The sequence below is a fragment of the Entelurus aequoreus genome, linkage group LG02, assembly GCF_033978785.1.
Source record: "Entelurus aequoreus isolate RoL-2023_Sb linkage group LG02, RoL_Eaeq_v1.1, whole genome shotgun sequence".
Lineage (NCBI taxonomy): Eukaryota > Metazoa > Chordata > Actinopteri > Syngnathiformes > Syngnathidae > Entelurus > Entelurus aequoreus.
The window spans coordinates 7,105,690-7,125,267 of record NC_084732.1 but is presented as its reverse complement, the minus strand read 5'-3'; the positions used below and the strand labels follow the sequence as shown (position 1 = coordinate 7,125,267).

Here is a 19,578-nt window from a genome sequence, read left to right as displayed (position 1 = left end):
TATGAAATAACAAGTGTGTGGAAACATTTTAAGTGCTCCCCCTTTGGCCAAAATTAATTTAAAAAAAAATGTATATAGAGACATGCTGTAATAACTAGAAGTAAATAATGAAGATTAAAAACCAATTCCAAAAAAAAAAACGTATATAAAAAAAATAATAATAAAAAAAAACAACTAAAAGCAGTCTTTTGTGTCGACTTTTTTCTTATAAAATTGGGAACTATTTCTCATATTCTTTCTGTTTCTGTAATATTGCAATATTTTCTCATAAAATTATTACTTTTTTATGTAAAATTATTACTTTTTGATGCAAAATGGTGACATTTGTCATATCAAATTCGGACTTTTATACCATACCAACTTTCTTTACAAAGCCCTTTAAAAACACCCACAGTTGAAGAACAAAGGGCAAGGGCAAAGGACAGACTAAAAAAATACACATAGAAAAAGCAAATACAAATGATCTTAAGAGCAATATTGCCAATTTTGTTGTTGTTCTTGTAAAATAGTGACATTTTTGGAGGAAAAATATGACATTCGTCATAATTTTTCCAAGTAAAATTCTGATTATTATTATAATATTGCCAACATTTTAAAGTTTTCTGATAAAATTGTGACTTTTGTCGGGTAAAATGACGACTCTTTTCATAAAATTGCCCAAATTTTAAGCTTTTCTTGTAAAATTGCGACTGTTATTGAGTAAAATTCCAACTTTTATCATAATATTGCACAAATGTTCAGTTTTTCTTGTAACATTTTGACTTGCGTTGAGTAAAATGACGACTTTTATTATAATACTGCCAAAATTCTACGTTTTTGTTGTGAAATTGTGACCTTTTTCTTGTGAAATTCCAACTCATTTTTCACAACAAGCGTTTTTATATTTGCATAGTATGTATATATTATTAATGTTGTAAATACACATCTTTATATATCTAGAAAGGGTGGTCCTAAAGAGGGGGGCATTTTTCGGAGGTCTCAAGAAGGTAAGACATATAAGAATGTGTGTGTGTGTGTGTGTGTGTGTGTGTGTGTGTGTGTCTTCTTGTATTTCTACACTTCTTGAGACATCAACAAGGAAAAGTAGCTTCCATATAAGGAGGTGTGAACAAGTGATGACATAAATCATGGTCCCAATAACATTGCATCTAATAGAGAATGTCTCATTTGCACCCCCTGGTGGTGACATCTATCCAAATGAGGGTGGTCCCAAAAAGGAGGGATTTTTTTCAAATTGACTGTGTGTCGCTTTTAAAAGTGCTCCCCCTCTGGTCAACATATGAAATAACAAGTGTGTGTAAGAAATTCGAAGTGCTCCCCCTTTGGCCAAAATTAATTTAAAAAAAAAATGTATATAGAGACATGCTGTAATAACTAGAAGTAAATAATGAAGATTAAAAACAATTCCAAAAAATATATATATATATAAATTAAAAAAATTAACTAAAAGCAGTCTTTTTCTCACAAAGTGTCGACTTTTTTCTTATAAAATTGGGAACAATTTCTCATAATCTTTCTGTTTCTGTAATATTGCAATATTTTCTCATAAAATTATTACTTTTTTTATGTAAAATTATTACTTTTTGATGCAAAATGGTGACATTTGTCATATCAAATTCGGACTTTTATGCCATACCAACTTTCTTTACAAAGCCCTTTAAAAACACCCACAGTTGAAGAACAAAGGGCAAGGGCAAAGGACAGACTAAAAAAATAACATTTAAAAAATACACATAGAAAAAGCAAATACAAATGATTTTAAGAGCAATATTGCCAATTTTGTTGTTGTTCTTGTAAAATAGTGACATTTTTGGAGGAAAAATATGACATTCGTCATAATTTTTCCAAGTAAAATTGTGATTATTATTATAATATTGCCAACATTTAAGTTTTTTTATAAAATTGTGACTTTTGTCGAGTAAAATTACGACTCTCTTCATAAAATTGCCAACATTTTAAGCTTTTCTTGTAAACTTGCTACTGTTATTCAGTAAAATTCCAACTTTTATCATAATATTGCACAAATGTTCAGTTTTTCTTGTAACATTTTGACTTGCGTTGAGTAAAATGACGACTTTTATTATAATACTGCCAAAATTCTACGTTTTTGTTGTGAAATTGTGACCTTTTTCTTGTGAAATTCCAACTCATTTTTCACAACAAGCTTTTTTATATTTGCATAGTATGTATATATTATTAATGTTGTAAATACACATCTTTATATATCTAGAAAGGGTGGTCCTAAAGAGGGGGGCTTTTTTTGGAGGTCTCAAGAAGGTAAGAAATACCAGAATGTGTGTGTCTGTGTCTTCTTGTATTTCTACCCTTCTTGAGACATCAAGAAGTAAAAGTAGCTTCCATATGAGGAGGTGTGAACAAGTGATGACATAAATCATGGTCCCAATAACATTGCATCTAATAGAGAATGTCTCATTTATCAAAATGAGGGTGGTCCCAAAAAGGAGGGATTTTTCAAATTGACTGTGTGTCGCTTTTAAAAGTGCTCCCCCTCTGGTTAACATATGAAATAACAATTGTGTGTAAGAAATTCGAAGTGCTCCCCCTTTGGCCAAAATTAATAAAAATAAATAAATACATATGTATATAGAGACATACTGTAATAACTTGAAGTAAATAATGAAGATTAAAAACCAATTACAAACTAAAAATAAAAAATAAAAAATAATTAACTAAAAGCAGTTTTTTTCTCACAATGTGTCAACTTTTTTCTTATAAAATTGGGAACATTTTCTCATATTCTTTCAGTTTCTGTAATATTGCAAGATTTTCTCGTAAAATTATTCCTTTTTTTAATGTAAAATTATTACTTTTTAATGCAAAATGGTGACTTTTATCACAATATTGCCAATTTTTTTGTTGTTCTTGTAAAATAGTGACATTTTTTGGAGGGAAAGTATGACCTTTTGTTATAATGTTGCTGAGTAAAATTCCCATTATTATTATAATATTGCCAACATTTTAAAGTTTTCTGATAAAATTGTGACTTTTGTCGGGTAAAATCACGACTCTTGTCATTTTAAGCTTTTCTTGTAAACTTGCGACTGTTATTCAGGAAAATTCCAACTTTTATCATAATATTGCACAAATGTTCAGTTTTTCTTGTAAAATGTTGACTTGCGTTGAGTAAAATGACGACTTTTATTATAATACCGCCAAAATTCTATTTTTTTCTTGTGAGATTGTGACCTTTTTCTTGTGAAATTCCAACTCATTTTTCACAAAAAGCTTTGTTATATTTGCATAGTATGTATATATTATTCATGTTGTAAATACACATCTTTATATATCTAGAAAGGGTGGTCCTAAAGAGGGGGGGCTTTTTTCGGAGGTCTCAAGAAGGTAAGAAATACAAGAATGTGTGTGTGTGTGTGTGTGTGTGTGTGTGTGTGTGTGTGTGTGTGTGTGTGTGTGTGTGTGTGTGTCCATCATCCCCTGGGCCTGGCTCAGGTAATGTAGTGGAGAGGAGGGTAAGTCGTCCTGACGTGCACGTCTGGATCACAGAGGTTAGCTGAGCCGCCGCGGGCTACCATCCGTGTAAGTGCAACCACGTAGGTGTGTGTGTGTGTGTGTGTGTGTGTGCGTGTCAATGTCAGATGTGTGTCCCAGCAGCTCCCTGCATATAAAAACTGGCTTTAGACGATGAACGGAACATGACGTCCATTTTGTGTTGGACACGAGCGACGTCAACAAACACATGAAGCGTCTCTCTCTGACGACGTCGTTCACTATGTTCTAAAAATAGTTGCTTGGATGCCAGCTCCACTGTCGCTGCTTAAAAAAACAGATTTGCCGTTGGAGTAGCGATGGACGTTTGTGGTGAAAATACTTGTTGAGACATACAGTAGAACCTCCATTTACGAACTCCTTTTTGCGGAATTTTTGATTCACCAACTTTTATATCGGGTTTAGTATGGTTCCGTGTGTGTACTAGGGGTGTCTTGGTCATTTCACTACCAATATTCTACAACACAACGTTAAAACAACGTGCTTTTTGACCACGTTTATCCAATGTCAGGTTGTGACGTTGATTTGACCGTTGAAATTTGATCATTTCCCCAACTAATACTTTACAAAACAAATAAAAAGTTTAAAAAACATGTTTTTTGACGACTTTGAGTCAATGTTGGATTCTGACGTTGATTTGACAATTACATTTTGGCCATTTCCCAACCAATATTCTACAACACAAAAACAACGTTGAAACAACATGACCAGGCTTTCTGCTCCGCCGCTCCCAGTCTGTGGAACGCTCTCCCTGACCACCTGAGGGCACCACAGACTGTGGATGCTTTTAAAAAAGGCTTAAAAACCCTTCTTTTTAAAAAAGCCTTTTTTTTTTTTTTTTTTTAGATATATGCATACTAGTTCTAGCTTTTAGGCTGTTCTAGTTTTTATTTGTATTTATTTTTATTATCTTTTTATTTTCATTTTTTTTTAAATACACTGTATCACTTTGAGGTTGTTTACTCAATGTAAAGTGCTTTTTTTACAAATAAAATCTATTATTATTATTATTATTATTATTTTTGACCACGTTTAATCAATGTTGGATTCTGACGTTGATTTGACCGTTGAATTTTGGTCATTTCCCAACCAATATTCTACAACACAAATACAACATGACCAGGCTTTCTGCTCCGCCGCTCCCAGTCTGTGGAACGCTCTCCCTGACCACCTGAGGGCACCACAGACTGTGGATGCTTTTAAAAAAGGCTTAAAAACCCTTCTTTTTAAACAAGCCTTTTTTTTTTTTTAGATATATACATACTAATTCTAGCATATAGGCTGTTCTAGTTCCTATTTGTATTTATTTTTATTATCTTTTTATTTATTTATTTTTTTTAAATACACTGTAGCACTTTGAGGTTGTTTACTCAATGTAAAGTGCTTTTTTAACAAATACAATCTATTATTATTATTATTATTATTTTTGACCACGTTTAATCAATGTTGGGTTCTGACGTTGATTTGACCGTTGACTTTTGGTCATTTCCCAACCAATGTTCTACAACACAAAAACAATGTTGAAACAACATTTTTTTTTACGTTTAATCAATGTTGGGTTCTGACATTGATTTGACGATTGAATTTTGGCCATTTCCAACATTTGTTTTACGTTTAATCAATGTCAGGTTGTGACGTTGATTTGACCATTGAAATTTGATCATTTCCCCAACTAATATTTTACAACACAAATAAAAAGTTTAAAAAACATGTTTTTTGACAACTTTGAATCAATGTTGGGTTGTGAATTTGATTTGACCATTGACTTTTGGCAATTTCCCAGCCCATATTCTACAACACAAATACAACGTTGAAACAACATGACCGTGCTTTCTGCTCCGCCGCTCCCAGTCTGTGGAACGCTCCCCCTGACCACCTGAGGGCACCACAGACTGTGGATGCTTTTAAAAAAGGCTTAAAATCCCTTCTTTTTAAAAAAGACTTTTTTTTTGTTTTTAGATATATACATACTAGTTCTAGCTTTTAGGCTGTTCTATATTTAATTTTTTTTATTTTTATTATATTTTTATTTTAATTTTTTTAAAATACACAGTAGCACTTTGAGGTTGTTTACTCAATGTAAAGTGCTTTTTAACAAATACAATCTATTATTATTATTATTATTATTTTTGACCACGTTTAATCAATGTTGGATTCTGACGTTGATTTGACCGTTGAATTTTGGCCATTTCCAACGTTTGTTTTACGTTTAATCAATGTCAGGTTGTGACGTTGATTTGACCATTGAAATTTGATAATTTCCCCATCTAATATTTTACAACACAAATAAAAAGTTTAAAAAACATGTTTTTTGACGACATTGAATCAATGTTGGGTTGTGAATTTGATTTGACCATTGACTTTTGGCAATTTCCCAACCAATATTCTACAACAACATGACCGGGCTTTCAGCTCCGCCGCTCCCAGTCTGTGGAACGCTCTCCCTGACCACCTGAGGGCACCACAGACTGTGGATGGCTTAAAAACCCTTCATTTTTTTTTAGATATATGCATACCAGTTCTAGCTTTTAGGCTGTTTTAGTTTTTTTTTTTTTTAATTTTTATTATATTTTTATTTTTATTTTTTTTAATACACTGTAGCACTTTGAGGTTGTTTACTCAATTTAAAGTGCTTTTTAACAAATAAAATCTATTATTATTATTATTATTATTATTATTATTATTATTATTATTATTATTATTATTTTATTTTATTTTTTTTACCACGTTTTATCAATGTCGGGTTGTGACGTTGATTTCACCATTGAATTTTGGTCATTTCCCAACCAATATTCTACAACAGTGGTCCCCAACCACCGATTGGTACCGGGCCGCACAAGAAATTAATTTAATAAAAATAAATAAATAATATATATATATTTTTTTTAATTAAATCAACATAAAAAACACAATATATACATTATATATCAATATAGATCAATACAGTCTGCAGGGATACAGTCCGTAAGCACACATGATTGTATTTCTTTATGAAAAAAAAAAAAAAAAAAAAAAAAAACCTCTAAAAAAGGCTTAAAAACCCTTCTGTTTAAAAAAGCCTTTTTTTTTTTTTTTTTTTTTAGATATATGCATACTAGTTGTAGCTTTTAGGCTGTTCTAGATTTAATTTTTATTTATTTTTATTATCTTTTTATTTTTATTTTTTTTAAATACACTGTATCACTTTGAGGTTGTTTACTCAATGTAAAGTGTTTTTTTTTTAAACAAATACAATCTATTATTATTATTATTCATTTTGACCACGTTTAATCAATGTGGGGTTCTGACGTTGATTTGACCGTTGAATTTTGGTCATTTCCCAACCAATGTTCTCCAACACAAATGCAACTATTTTGCAACGTTGTTTCAAAGTCCATTTTAAAGGACATGCACGTATAATCAACGTTGTATCAATGTCTTGTTGCTGGTAATAAGTTGTGGTTCACCTAATTTGCTGAACGTAACGACGTCCTTGCCTGTACCCACCTCTGTTTGATACTCACGCAGCAGAAATAAATAATAGCACAGTGGACATAATTTCCGTGCGTATTCTGACCAATTTTCCAGAGGAAGAGTTCCATCGCGGGGTGTCCTAATTCCTTCGCACGGCTGCGCGTCGTTCTAACAAAGTGAGGACCGCTTGAATCTGCAAATGCAGACACAGACGGAAAGGGCGAGCAAATAACAGGTTCTAGCGGGTTCTCTTTCATTTGAGTGGCCCTCGTTCCATCGTTTGTCACCCCCCCCCGCCCCCACGCCCCCGCACCGCGTGCTGCCTCAGCCCTTTTTGCGTTCGCTCCATAATTTAAACTCCGCCGTGAAACGTGGCCAAAAATAGCTGGAGTATCATCTGCGCCGTATGCTAACACCCCGCAGCTGCCAACGGCCATTGTGGACGGGGGCGCCCTGGAATTACCCACAATGCATTCAATCTCCCTGGCACTTTTAGCCTCTCGTAATGACTCGAAAATGGTTTTTATTTCCAAAACTCCGCATGAAATGGTGGCAAATTTGGCTGACTATTTGTACATATTACCGCTGGTTTCCTCACTTGGCGATTGTTTGAGCTCGTTTGACTTTGCTTCCTGGCGACTGACGCAACATTTGCAGAACTTACGGAAGTATTAACGTGATAAAGTGTGGCGCTCCCGGCTGCCTTCTTCTCACGTTCTGCAATAATTGGCCATCTTATTTGGAAGAGGTAAGAACATTGCACTATGCACTTTTATATATTTGTTGTTTTATTGGCGAGTAATCAAAGCAGCTCCTTCGACTTCATATAAAATGTACCACAGTAGGTCTGATTGCCTCATACCTGTGAGAATCCTGTGTGTGACTTAAGCATTAAGGAGCGGGGGTTGCTTAATTTAACCAGGACCAGCTACAGTGCTATAGTAGTGCAAAAACTTCAATATCGAAACGTCTCAAAAACCACCTCATGAGAGTGCAAAATATTTTTTTTGCGATATTTGAGAGGTTTTTTGAAATATGGGTGTTGCCATTACCAGTTTGTGTATTGCGATATTTAGGTTTTGTGAAAAATGTGGTTGGACCAAAAATGTTTTACTTTTCTCCTGTTGAAAATCAGGAGCACTCTGGTCAATGTTTGCAAGCTTTTAACCACAGACTTAGTCACTGCTCGTCTGGCCTGACACGTACTCAGTGGCCTAGAGATGGGTAGGTTGTGAGTTCAAAACCCCGGCCGAGTCATACCAAAGACTATAAACATGGGAGCCATTGCCTCCCTGCTTGGCATTCAGCATCAAGGGTTGGAATTGGGGGTTAAATCATGAAAAATGATTCCCGGGCGTGGCCGCCGCTGCTGCCCACTGCTCCCCTCACCTCCCAGGGGGTGATCAAGAGTGATGGGTCAAATGCAGAGGACACATTTCACCACACCTAGTGTACTTTAACTTTACTTCTAACTTTAAGGAGAAGGTATATATATATATATATATATATATATATATATATATATATATATATATATATATATATATATATATATATATATATATATATATATATATATATATATATATATATATATATATATATATTTATTTAGTTACTTTGCATGAAGCCCCCGGCCACATTTTTAAGCCCAATGCGGGGCCCCCCCAGTCAAGAAGATTGAACACCCCTCGCTCCAACTCCAACTCCCCTGTCTCGTTCCGGCTGCTGCTAATAAAGGCAACAGGTGATTACCGTATTTTTCGGACTATAAGTCGCAGTTTTTTTCATAGCTTGGCCGGGGGTGCGACTTATAAATGAATTTCCCCCAAAAATGCGACTTATATATGTTTTTTTCCTTCTTTATTATGCATTTTCGGCCGGTGCGACTTATACACCGAAAAATACGGTACTATCTATCTATCTATTCCCTTCTCTCAAGCGTAGATTTTCTCACGTTTGGTGCTCATAAACAGCTTCTGGGGAAACATAATACTGTTCGAACAGGGGACCTACTCAGCGGCCTAGTGGTTAGAGTGTCCGCCCTGAGATCGGTAGGTTGTGAGTTCAAACCCCGGCCGAGTCATACCAAAGACTATAAAAATGGGACCCGTTGCCTCCCTGCTTGGCACTCAGCATCAAAGGTTGGAATTGGGGGTTAAATCACGAAAAATGATTCCCGGGCGTGGCCGCTGCTGCTGCCCACTGCTCCCCTCACCTCCCAGGGGGTGATCAAGAGTGATGGGTCAAATGCAGAGGACAAATTTCACCACACCTAGTGTACTTTAACTTTACTTCTAACTTTAAGGAGAAGGTATATATATATATATATATATATATATATATATATATATATATATATATATATATATATATATATACATATATATATATATATATATATACATATATATATATATATATATATATATATATATATATATATATATATATATATATATATATATATATATATATATATATATATATATATATATATATATATATTATATATATATATATATATATATATATATATATATATATATTTACTTTGCATGAAGCCCCCGGCCACATTTTTAAGCCAAATGCGGGGCCCCCCCAGTCAAGAAGTTTGAACACCCCTCGCTCCAACTCCAACTCCAACTCCCCTGTCTCGTGCCGGCTGCTGCTAATAAAGGCGACAGGTGATTACCGTATTTTTCGGACTATAAGTCGCAGTTTTTTTCATAGTTTGGCCGGGGGTGCGACTTATAAATAAATTTCCTCCAAAAATGCGACTTATACTCCAGTGCGACTTATATGTTTTTTCCTTCTTTATTATGCATTTTCGGTTTGTGCGACTTATACTCCGAAAAATACGGTACTATCCATCTATCTACTCCCTTCTCTCAAGCATATATTTTCTCACGTTTGGTGCTCATAAACAGCTTCTGGGGAAACATAATACTGTTCGAACATCGTAAAAAACTCATTTTTGTCTAACAGGGGACCTACTCAGTGGCCTAGTGGTTAGAGTGTCCGCCCTGAGATCGGTAGGTTGTGAGTTCAAACCCCGGCCGAGTCATACCAAAGACTATAAAAATGGGACCTTTGACCTCCCTGCTTGGCACTCAGCATCAAGGGTTTGAATTGGGGGTTAAATCACGAAAAATGATTCCCGGGCGTGGCCGCTGCTGCTGCCCACTGCTCCCCTCACCTCCCAGGGGGTAAACAAGAGTGATGGGTCAAATGCAGAGGACAAATTTCACCACACCTAGTGTACTTTAACTTTACTTCTAACTTTAAGGAGAAGGTATATATATATATATATATATATATATATATATATATATATATATATATATATATATATATATATATATATATATATATATATATATATATATATATATATATATATATATATATATATATATATATATTTAGTTACTTTGCATGAAGCCCCCCGGCCACATTTTTAAGCCCAATGCGGGGCCCCCCCAGTCAAGAAGTTTGAACACCCCTCGCTCCAACTCCAACTCCAACGCCCCTGTCTCGTGCCGGCTGCTGCTAATAAAGGCGACAGGTGATTACCGTATTTTTCGGACTATAAGTCGCAGTTTTTTTCATAGTTTGGCCGGGGGTGCGACTTATAAATACATTTCCCCCCAAAAATGCGACTTTTACTCCAGTGCGACTTATATATGTTTTTTTCCTTCTTTATTATGCATTTTCGGCCGGTGTGACTTATACTCCGAAAAATACGGTACTAATCTATCTATCTATTCCCTTCTCTCAAGCGTAGATTTTCTCACAATTGGTGCTCATAAACAGCTTCTGGGAAAACATGATACTGTTCGAACATCGTAAAAACTCATTTTTGCCCAACAGGTGACCTTAATTGATTGAAATACAACCATCGACTTGGGGGGAAAAAAAGCATCTAGGTTGTTTTGAGCAGAACACGAGAGAAGAAGATAACGGTGAGCGTCCTCCTTATTGACACGTAGAGTGTCTTTTTCTAAAGATGCTGGATATCGATTCCCCGCGGACCAGCCTCTCTTTCAAAGCCAGCACCAGCGCCTGCGGCCACAAAGCAGAGAGCCCGATGCTATAAGGCAAGTCAGGGCCGTATCGATCCGAGACCACGAGTCCATTTTACGTGCATATCAAGACAAGAATATTCGGCCGCGAAGGACAACTAAAACCACCGCTCTGTCGGCTCAAAGACGCGGAACTGCAGGGCGCCCATTTGTGTTGAAGACGCTCGGCGACCTGCAACCGAAAAACCCATAAAGCAAGGGGCGAAAAAACAACAAGAGAGTTCTTATTGAAGACCCGCAGACAAGGTGGGATCAAACAACCACAAGAGACGCTGTGATTTAGTGCTGTGAAAAGCCATTACGACTCCATCTAAAGGTAATGACTTCTTTGGGCCTTCCAGCTGGTTCTACACAACAATAACACACACTCACACACCAGAGCCATCAAGTCTTTGTGGAGAACAGTGTGAGGTCCTGACATAGAGCCATCACCTCTCTTCAGGCCTTTTATATCCCCCAATCACGGCCCGGCAGACGATGGACTGGATTTAAAGTCTGCGAGCAAGGACAGACATCACAGCACCGAGCACATCCCGATACGCGCCCGTGACGGCATCCCACGTCAGGGAAACGGCAACATTTCGACAAAGAAACCACTTGTAATAATTGCAATGTTGGTATTTCATCAAGAGGAGGGCGTACGAGAAAATATGCTGAAGTGAAGTGAAGTGTGAAGTGAATTATATTTATATAGCGCTTTTCTCTAGTGACTCAAAGCGCTTTACATAGTGAAACCGAATGTCTAAGTTACATATTTATACCAGTGTGGGTGGCACACTCTTATCGATTCTCTTATCGATTCTCTTATTGATTCTCTTATCGATTCTCTTATCGATTCCACATAGGTTGTTGTGTATGGAAAAAAAACACAATATTTGGTTTAATAAAAGCTCACTTTTATTTTATAAGAAAAATAAAAAAATAAAAAATAAAAAAAATATTGACTGTTACCTACGGAGCCCTTAAAGGGAAATGGGATTTTTTTTTTTTTTTTAGACATGTATCTCGTGCGCACGAGAAAGTTTCTCGTGGCCACGAGAAACTTTTTATAAAAAAAAAAAAAAAAAAAAAAAATTATTATTATTATAATTTTTTTTTTTTTTTAATAAAAAGTTTCTCGTGGCCACGAGAAACTTTTTTGTGCGCACGAGAAACTTTTTATTAAAAAAAAATAAATAAATAAATAAAAAAATACATATATATATACACATATACAGGTATATATATATATATATATATATATATATATATATATATATATATATATATATATATATATATATATATATATATATATATATATATATATATATTTTTATAAAAAGTTTCTCGTGACCACGAGAAAATTTCTCATGCCACGAGATACTTTCTCGTGCGCACGAATCTCGTGGCCACGAGAAACTTTTTATTAAAAAATAAATAAATAAATAAATAAATAAATATTATTATTATTATATATATATATTTTTTAAATAAAAAGTTTCTCGTGGCCACGAGAAACTTTCTCGTGCGCACGAGATACATGTCTAAAAAAAAATAATTCCCATGTCCCTTTAGGGACATAGTTACCCCCCTAAAAAATATATATATATTGACTGTTGTTACCCAAAGTATATTGCTCCGGCCCGGCTGTGACCACGAGAAACTTTTTATAAAAAAAAATAAAAAAATATTATTATTATATATATATATATTTTTTTAATAAAAAGTTTCTCGTGGCCACGAGAAACTTTCTTGTGCGCACGAGAAACTTTTTATTAAATAAAAAAAAAAAAAAAAATAAAAAATAAAAAAAAAAAAAAAAAAAAAAAAATATATATATATATATATATATATATATATATATATATATATATATATATATATATATATATATATATATATATTTTTTTTTTAAATAAAAAGTTTCTCGTGCGCACGAGATTCATGTCTAAAAAAAAATAAATTCCCATGTCCCTTTAGGGACATAGTTACCCCCCTAAAAAAAAATTCAAAAAAATTAAAAAAATATATTGACTGTTGTTACCCAAAGTATATTAAGTGGGATTTTTCCCCTGCTCCGGCCCGGCTGCACCAAATGATAACATAAATACATTTAATAAAGTCAAATACAAATAAGGCAACAAGAGAAGTATCCTACACTTCTCTTTTGTAAAGTAAATCTGAACAGCCGATATGGGCATCTACATCAACTATATGATTTGCCTGAGAAGCTGGACAGGACAACAACAAAAAAAGTGGGATTTTTCAGAAAAACAAATATATACAGTAACACAAAAACAACCTGTGTCTGTGATCACTATAGGTGTATAAATATTAATATAGTGTTAAATAAAATCAGTCCCTTGGGCACAAAACTGAGAATAATACAGCTCTCCAAAAAGTGCACTTCTGCTGCTATTGGAACATACTAACTACACACACTATGACACTAAGAACACCGCAGTCATCAATCAACAATTCTTCCCCCCTTACATGAGAGCGAAGCCTGGCAATAATTGCATATTGCCTGTTCTGCCCTCACTATACGTGTTGAGGTTATACAGCTTGGCAGACAGCTAACAAACAATCCAAAGCAGATTAATCCATTTAGGCTCTTTTTTGTTGTTGATCTTGCTTTGTCTTTTCCTATCTTTACTTTTGTCTTGCACTGGACTGTTATTGTTATTTTTTTAAAAACTGAAATACACACAACGACAAATGTATAAGCTATGTGATTCAATTAACATACTGAAATGTAATACACAATATGTAAATATTAGCTTCACACAAATATACAGTACTATCATCAAACAAATACTTATGAGTGTTGAAACTATTTCGATGGTGGAACTACACGACTGGCGGCCATTTTAAGTCCTCAAAACATCCATTGAAACAGTGCACAAAAATCGTTTTTCAATAAACATCTTAGTATCAAACTTAAACACTTTCCACCTTAATATTGAGTTACATAAACAAGTTAAACAGTTTACTTACAGACTTATCTGTTCCAAGGCTTGTAGAAGCTCACACAACTTGTCTACTTCTCAACTGTCTCATGAACTGAACTGACTCGTCAACCCGGAAGTGCCCAAACTAATGACGCGTAGTATTTTCATATCGCCACAAGGTGTCAGTAAGAGTCTACAATCAAATGGGCATAACATTGCGTTCTACAGGGCATTTCCTGTGGGAAGGGATTCGTTCTCACAGATTCGAATAAAGAACCAACTCTTTTTCTTTACTATAGTGGTCTCGATAACGGGTACCGGTTCTCAAAAAGGGATTCGAGTCCGAGGACTCGGTTCTTTTCTTATCGAACAACCGGAAAAGCCGGTTTCGAGCATCAACCCTACCGAGAGTGCAGTCCATAGTGGATCCAACAAATAATATTGTGACAGTCCAGTCCATAGTGGATCTAGCATAATTATGTGAGAGTCCAGTCCATAGTGGATCTAGCATAATATTGTGAGAGTCCATTCCATAGTGGATCCAACAAAGAATATTGTGACAGCCCAGTCCATAGTGGATCTAGTATAATATTGTGAGAGTCCAGTCCATAGTGGATCTAACATAATAGTGTGAGAGTCCAGTCCATAGTGGATCTAACATAATAGTGAGAGTCCAGTCCATAGTGGATCTAACATAATATTGTGAGAGTCCAGTTCATAGTGGATCTAACATAATAGCGTGAGAGTCCAGTCCATAGTGGATCTAACATAATATTGTGACAGCCCAGTCCATAGTGGATCTAACATAATAGCGTGAGAGTCCAGTCCATAGTGGATCTAGCATAATATTGTGAGAGTCCAGTCCATAGAGGATCTAACATAATAGTGTGAGAGTTCAGTCCATAGTGGATCTAACATAATAGTGAGAGTCCAGTCCATAGTGGATCTAACATAATAGTGTGAGAGTCCAGTCCATAGTGGATCTAACATAATAGTGAGAGTCCAGTCTATAGTGGATCTGACATAACAGTGAGAGTCCAGTCCATAGTGGATCTAACATAATAGTGAGAGTCCAGTCCATAGTGGATCTAACATAATAGTGAGAGTCCAGTCCATAGTGGATCTAACATAATAGTGTGAGTCCAGTCCATAGTGGATCTAACATAATAGTGAGAGTCCAGTCCATAGTGGATCTAACATAATAGTGTGAGGGTCCAGTCCATAGTGGATCTAACATAATATTGTGAGAGTCCAGTCCATAGTGGATCTAGCATAATATTGTGAGAGTCCAGTCCATAGTGGATCTAGCATAATATTGTGAGAGTCCAGTCCATAGTGGATCCAACAAATAATATTGTGACAGTTCAGTCCATAGTGGATCTAGCATAATATTGTGAGAGTCCAGTCCATAGTGGATCTAACATAATAGCGTGAGAGTCCAGTCCATAGTGGATCTAACATAATAGTGTGAGAGTCCAGTCCATAGTGGATCTAACATAATAGTGTGAGAGTCCAGTCCATAGTGGATCTAACATAATAGTGAGAGTCCAGTCCATAGTGGATCTAACATAATAGTGAGAGTCCAGTCCTTAGTGGATCTAACATAATAGTGAGAGTCCAGTCCATAGTGGATCTAACATAATATTGTGACAGTCCAGTCCATAGTGGATCTAACATAATAGCGTGAGAGTCCAGTCCATAGTGGATCTAACATAATAGTGTGACAGTCCAGTCCATAGTGGATCTAACATAATAGCGTGAGAGTCCAGTCCATAGTGGATCTAACATAATAGTGAGAGTCCAGTCCATAGTGGATCTAACATAATAGTGAGAGTCCAGTCCATAGTGGATCTAACATAATAGTGAGAGTCCAGTCCATAGTGGATCTAACATAATATTGTGACAGTCCAGTCCATAGTGGATCTAACATAATAGCGTGAGAGTCCAGTCCATAGTGGATCTAACATAATAGTGTGAGAGTCCAGTCCATAGTGGATCTAACATAATAGTGTGAGAGTCCAGTCCATAGTGGATCTAACATAATAGTGTGAGAGTCCAGTCCATAGTGGATCTAACATAATGGGGAAATTATTTTATCTTCCGGGGTTTAATTTACTAAAATGCTTAATTGAAAGGCATAGACACCACACAGATGTCCGATTTTTTTTCCAGAAACGATTGCTGTTATGACGCTAATACGATTTTTTTGTTTTGTTTTAGTTAAATAATATAACTGAGGTACCACAGCTGTAACCTAACGGAATAAAAATAAACATCTTTGTTTGACTTAAAGCAGTAAAACAAAATCTATGTTTAGCATTATGATGGATCAGGTCTTCTACATTTCAATTGTGCTTTATTTATGAAGATCCCCACTCAAACAGTGTGGTTATTGTCTTACATTACTTGTCATTAAGTGGAAACATAACGTCAGGAGTGGACTAAAAGTCGAAGCATACATCATTTTGACCCTTTGATGAGTTACTGTACGTATATAGATTGTTATAATGTTTTTAATCAGTTCCTATCAACTCTGCTTTGCCCCCATCTGGATTCGTCAAAGCCGTAAAGACGACCATCTGGCTTGTCAGGTTCCGTCAGCGCCGCCTCTCACCGCATGCCAGCTGCTAATTGGCTGCAACACCAGACGTGGCCAACCTTCTTCCACCCAGGGCCGCGTCATTATTATTATCGTTATGACATAACGAGTGCGGTATCAAAATGTTGCCTCAACTCTTGCAGTACCGCGATACTAATAAATCATATTCGGTACTATACCCCCTCTAAAAAGTACCGGTCCAAAACACCCACGCCCCTCCGTCGTCGTCACATCGCGACATTGCTGGTTTTACGAGCAGAGGAGCATGTTCGGCAGCGCACACACACACGGAGTACTTACAAGCAGACACAGTGTGTAGACAGAAAAGGGAGAACGGACGCATTTTGGCTTAAAAACTAACGATAAAGGTGAAGTTATAACACTGAAACGCCCTCAGGAAGAGGTGCTATAAGACATGACTAGCTAGCTAGCAGCTTAAACTCCATCCGCAGTCTGCAGTGTTGTAGCTACCTCTAAATCACTAATCCTCGCCTCCATGGCGACAAATAAAGTATGTTTCTTACAAGTTTCGTCCCTGCAGGACGAGGAATAGCTAAACATGCTTCACTACACGCCGTAGCTCACCGGCGTCACAATGTAAACAAACGCAATTGGTGGATCTACACTTAATATCCACTGTAATGATACCAAGTACAGGAGCGTATCTACTATGATTACGTCAGTATTTTTTAGCATCACAAACTCTTTTTTCAATCAGCACTCAGCGCACCTGTGGTTGATGATCTCCCTGGGCTTCTGAAGCCAGTGCAGACCTGCGTTCCGGGCCAGAAGGTAATCTTCTGTTCGCGTACAGTAAGCCACGTCATGCTCTATGCTCGCTCTATGCTCTCCGTATTCAGCTGTGCGCCTCACTCCCCTGGCTCGCCCTCTGGACTCTGACTGCCTCCCTCGATCCTCGACCCCCTCGCCTTGGACACGGACCTCAGGACGCCTCTCTCCAGCATCACGGACCTCCCCTCCCGCTTGGATCACGGATCTATGAGCCTGCCCTGCCCCTTTTGGACTTGCCCCTCGCTCAACATTTATGGTAACACTCAACAGTTAATTCATACACACACACACACACACACACACACTCACACACACACACACACACACACACACACACACACACACACACACACACACACACACACACATACTTTGGATTCGTCACACTCCATTTCCTTGTTGATTAATATTATTATTGTTTGTTATTATACATACAAGTATATATATATATATATATATATATATATATATATATATATATATATATATATATATATATATATATATATATATATATATATATATATATATATATGTAAAATAGATCATAGAGTTTAACTCATACTTGCCAACCCTCCCGATTTTCCCGGGAGACTCCCGAATTAAAGCGCCCCTCCAAAAAATCTCCCGGGGCAACAATTCTCCCGAATTTCTCCCGATTTCCAGCCGGACAACAATATTGGGGGCGTGCCTTTAGGCACTGCCTTTAAGATCCTCTACAACGCCCGCTTTTCCTCCATACAAACAGCGTGCCGGCCTAGTCACACAATATATACGGCTTTTACACACACATGAGTGAATGCAAGGCATACTTGGTCAACAGCCATACAGGTCACACTGAGGGTTGACCGTATAAACAACTTCAACACTGTTACAAATATGCGTCCACACTGTGAACCCACACCAAACAAGAATGACAAACACATTTCGGGAGAACATCCGCACCGTAACACAACGTAAACACAACAGAACAAATACCCAGAACCCCTTGCAGCACTAACTCTTCCGGGACGCTACAATATACACACCCCCGCTACCACCAAACCCAGCCCCACCCCATCTCCCGAATTCGGAGGTCTCAAGGTTGTCAGGTATGGTTTAACTACGTCCCATTGTGGTCTGTGCCGTTTACTCCCCCCTGTACATAATTAATTTTAAAAAAGCGGAACCTTTACTGCGATGTGGCCCTCAATGAAAATGAGTTCGACACTCCTGATCTACATCAACGATATTAATTGCCTGAGTGGCTGGACAGGACATGTTTAAATTTTCTTTTTAAATATAAAAATGTATAGATTTTTAAAAATTGATTAAGAATCGCTATTAATCTGAAAATATTTGTATTTATTTATTTTTTTACACCCTCACTGATTCGGTGATATGATCCTCATATTGTACTGTATGTCCCAAGAAACACATTAAAGGGAAATATTGAGGCCGTCCATCAAGTCGTGTCCACCTTTTCTGTTCTTTTAAGTCAGGCAGTGATTGACACACCAAACAGAGGAAACAAAGCTACAACATCCTTTATTACCGCCAATTCTCCTTAGGACTCTGGTACAAGTCCACAACAAACGCAACCGCCTCCGTCCACGTAAACATGTTCCGATACGACGACGGGATCTCAGTGCGACGATGAAGACGCGTGGTTTTTCTTCCGTGTTCCTCATCATTCTAACTCCCGTCCGCGTCCGCCCAGTGCGCCTCGCGGTGTGACATTCCCGTGACGCCTCATTACCTCGTGAGGCTCATCCTTGATTGGAGCCGTCTTGGAGCCAATGCAATAATTGCCACCTCCTAAATAATTACAGCCAAGAGTTTCTTCTTGGCGAGGTATAAAGTAAATGAACTAATCCCGTAATGTAGGCCATTACGGCTAATGCTACTTCACACTACGCTTACGATATGAAATAAAAGAACACTCTGGCTCGCTATGGGGTGACATCGTGTGTCATTAAAAGAGACACAAGTAGAGGTAACAACATGGGAGACGTACTTAATGCAGAGCTGGTGCTACTGGAGCTGGCATGCATAGCAGTTAGCTGACCAGGTCTTGAAGCTAGCATTGTCCTTGAGACACAAACGGTGGTAGAAGTTGTCCTACAAATTCTACCAAATAAGACATTGCGAAAAATCGGTTTGAATACAGAACCGTGTTGAATCAAGAATCGACTCTGAATCGAATCGTCAC

The 19,578-nt window shown here is 36.7% G+C and overlaps 1 protein-coding gene across 1 annotated transcript in view; it reads left to right on the top strand.

Moving 5' to 3' along the window:
* Nucleotides 1–19,188, top strand: part of LOC133665325 (phosphorylase b kinase regulatory subunit beta-like) — a 151,419-nt gene extending 132,231 nt beyond the window's left edge. Inside the window, exons 13-15 of the mRNA XM_062070594.1 lie at nt 11,506–11,624; nt 18,938–19,014; nt 19,087–19,188. Coding sequence (XP_061926578.1) covers nt 11,506–11,624; nt 18,938–19,014; nt 19,087–19,188 — 298 coding nt within the window. The remainder of the gene's footprint in view (nt 1–11,505; nt 11,625–18,937; nt 19,015–19,086) is intronic.
* The last annotated feature ends 390 nt before the right edge of the window (nt 19,189–19,578 follow it).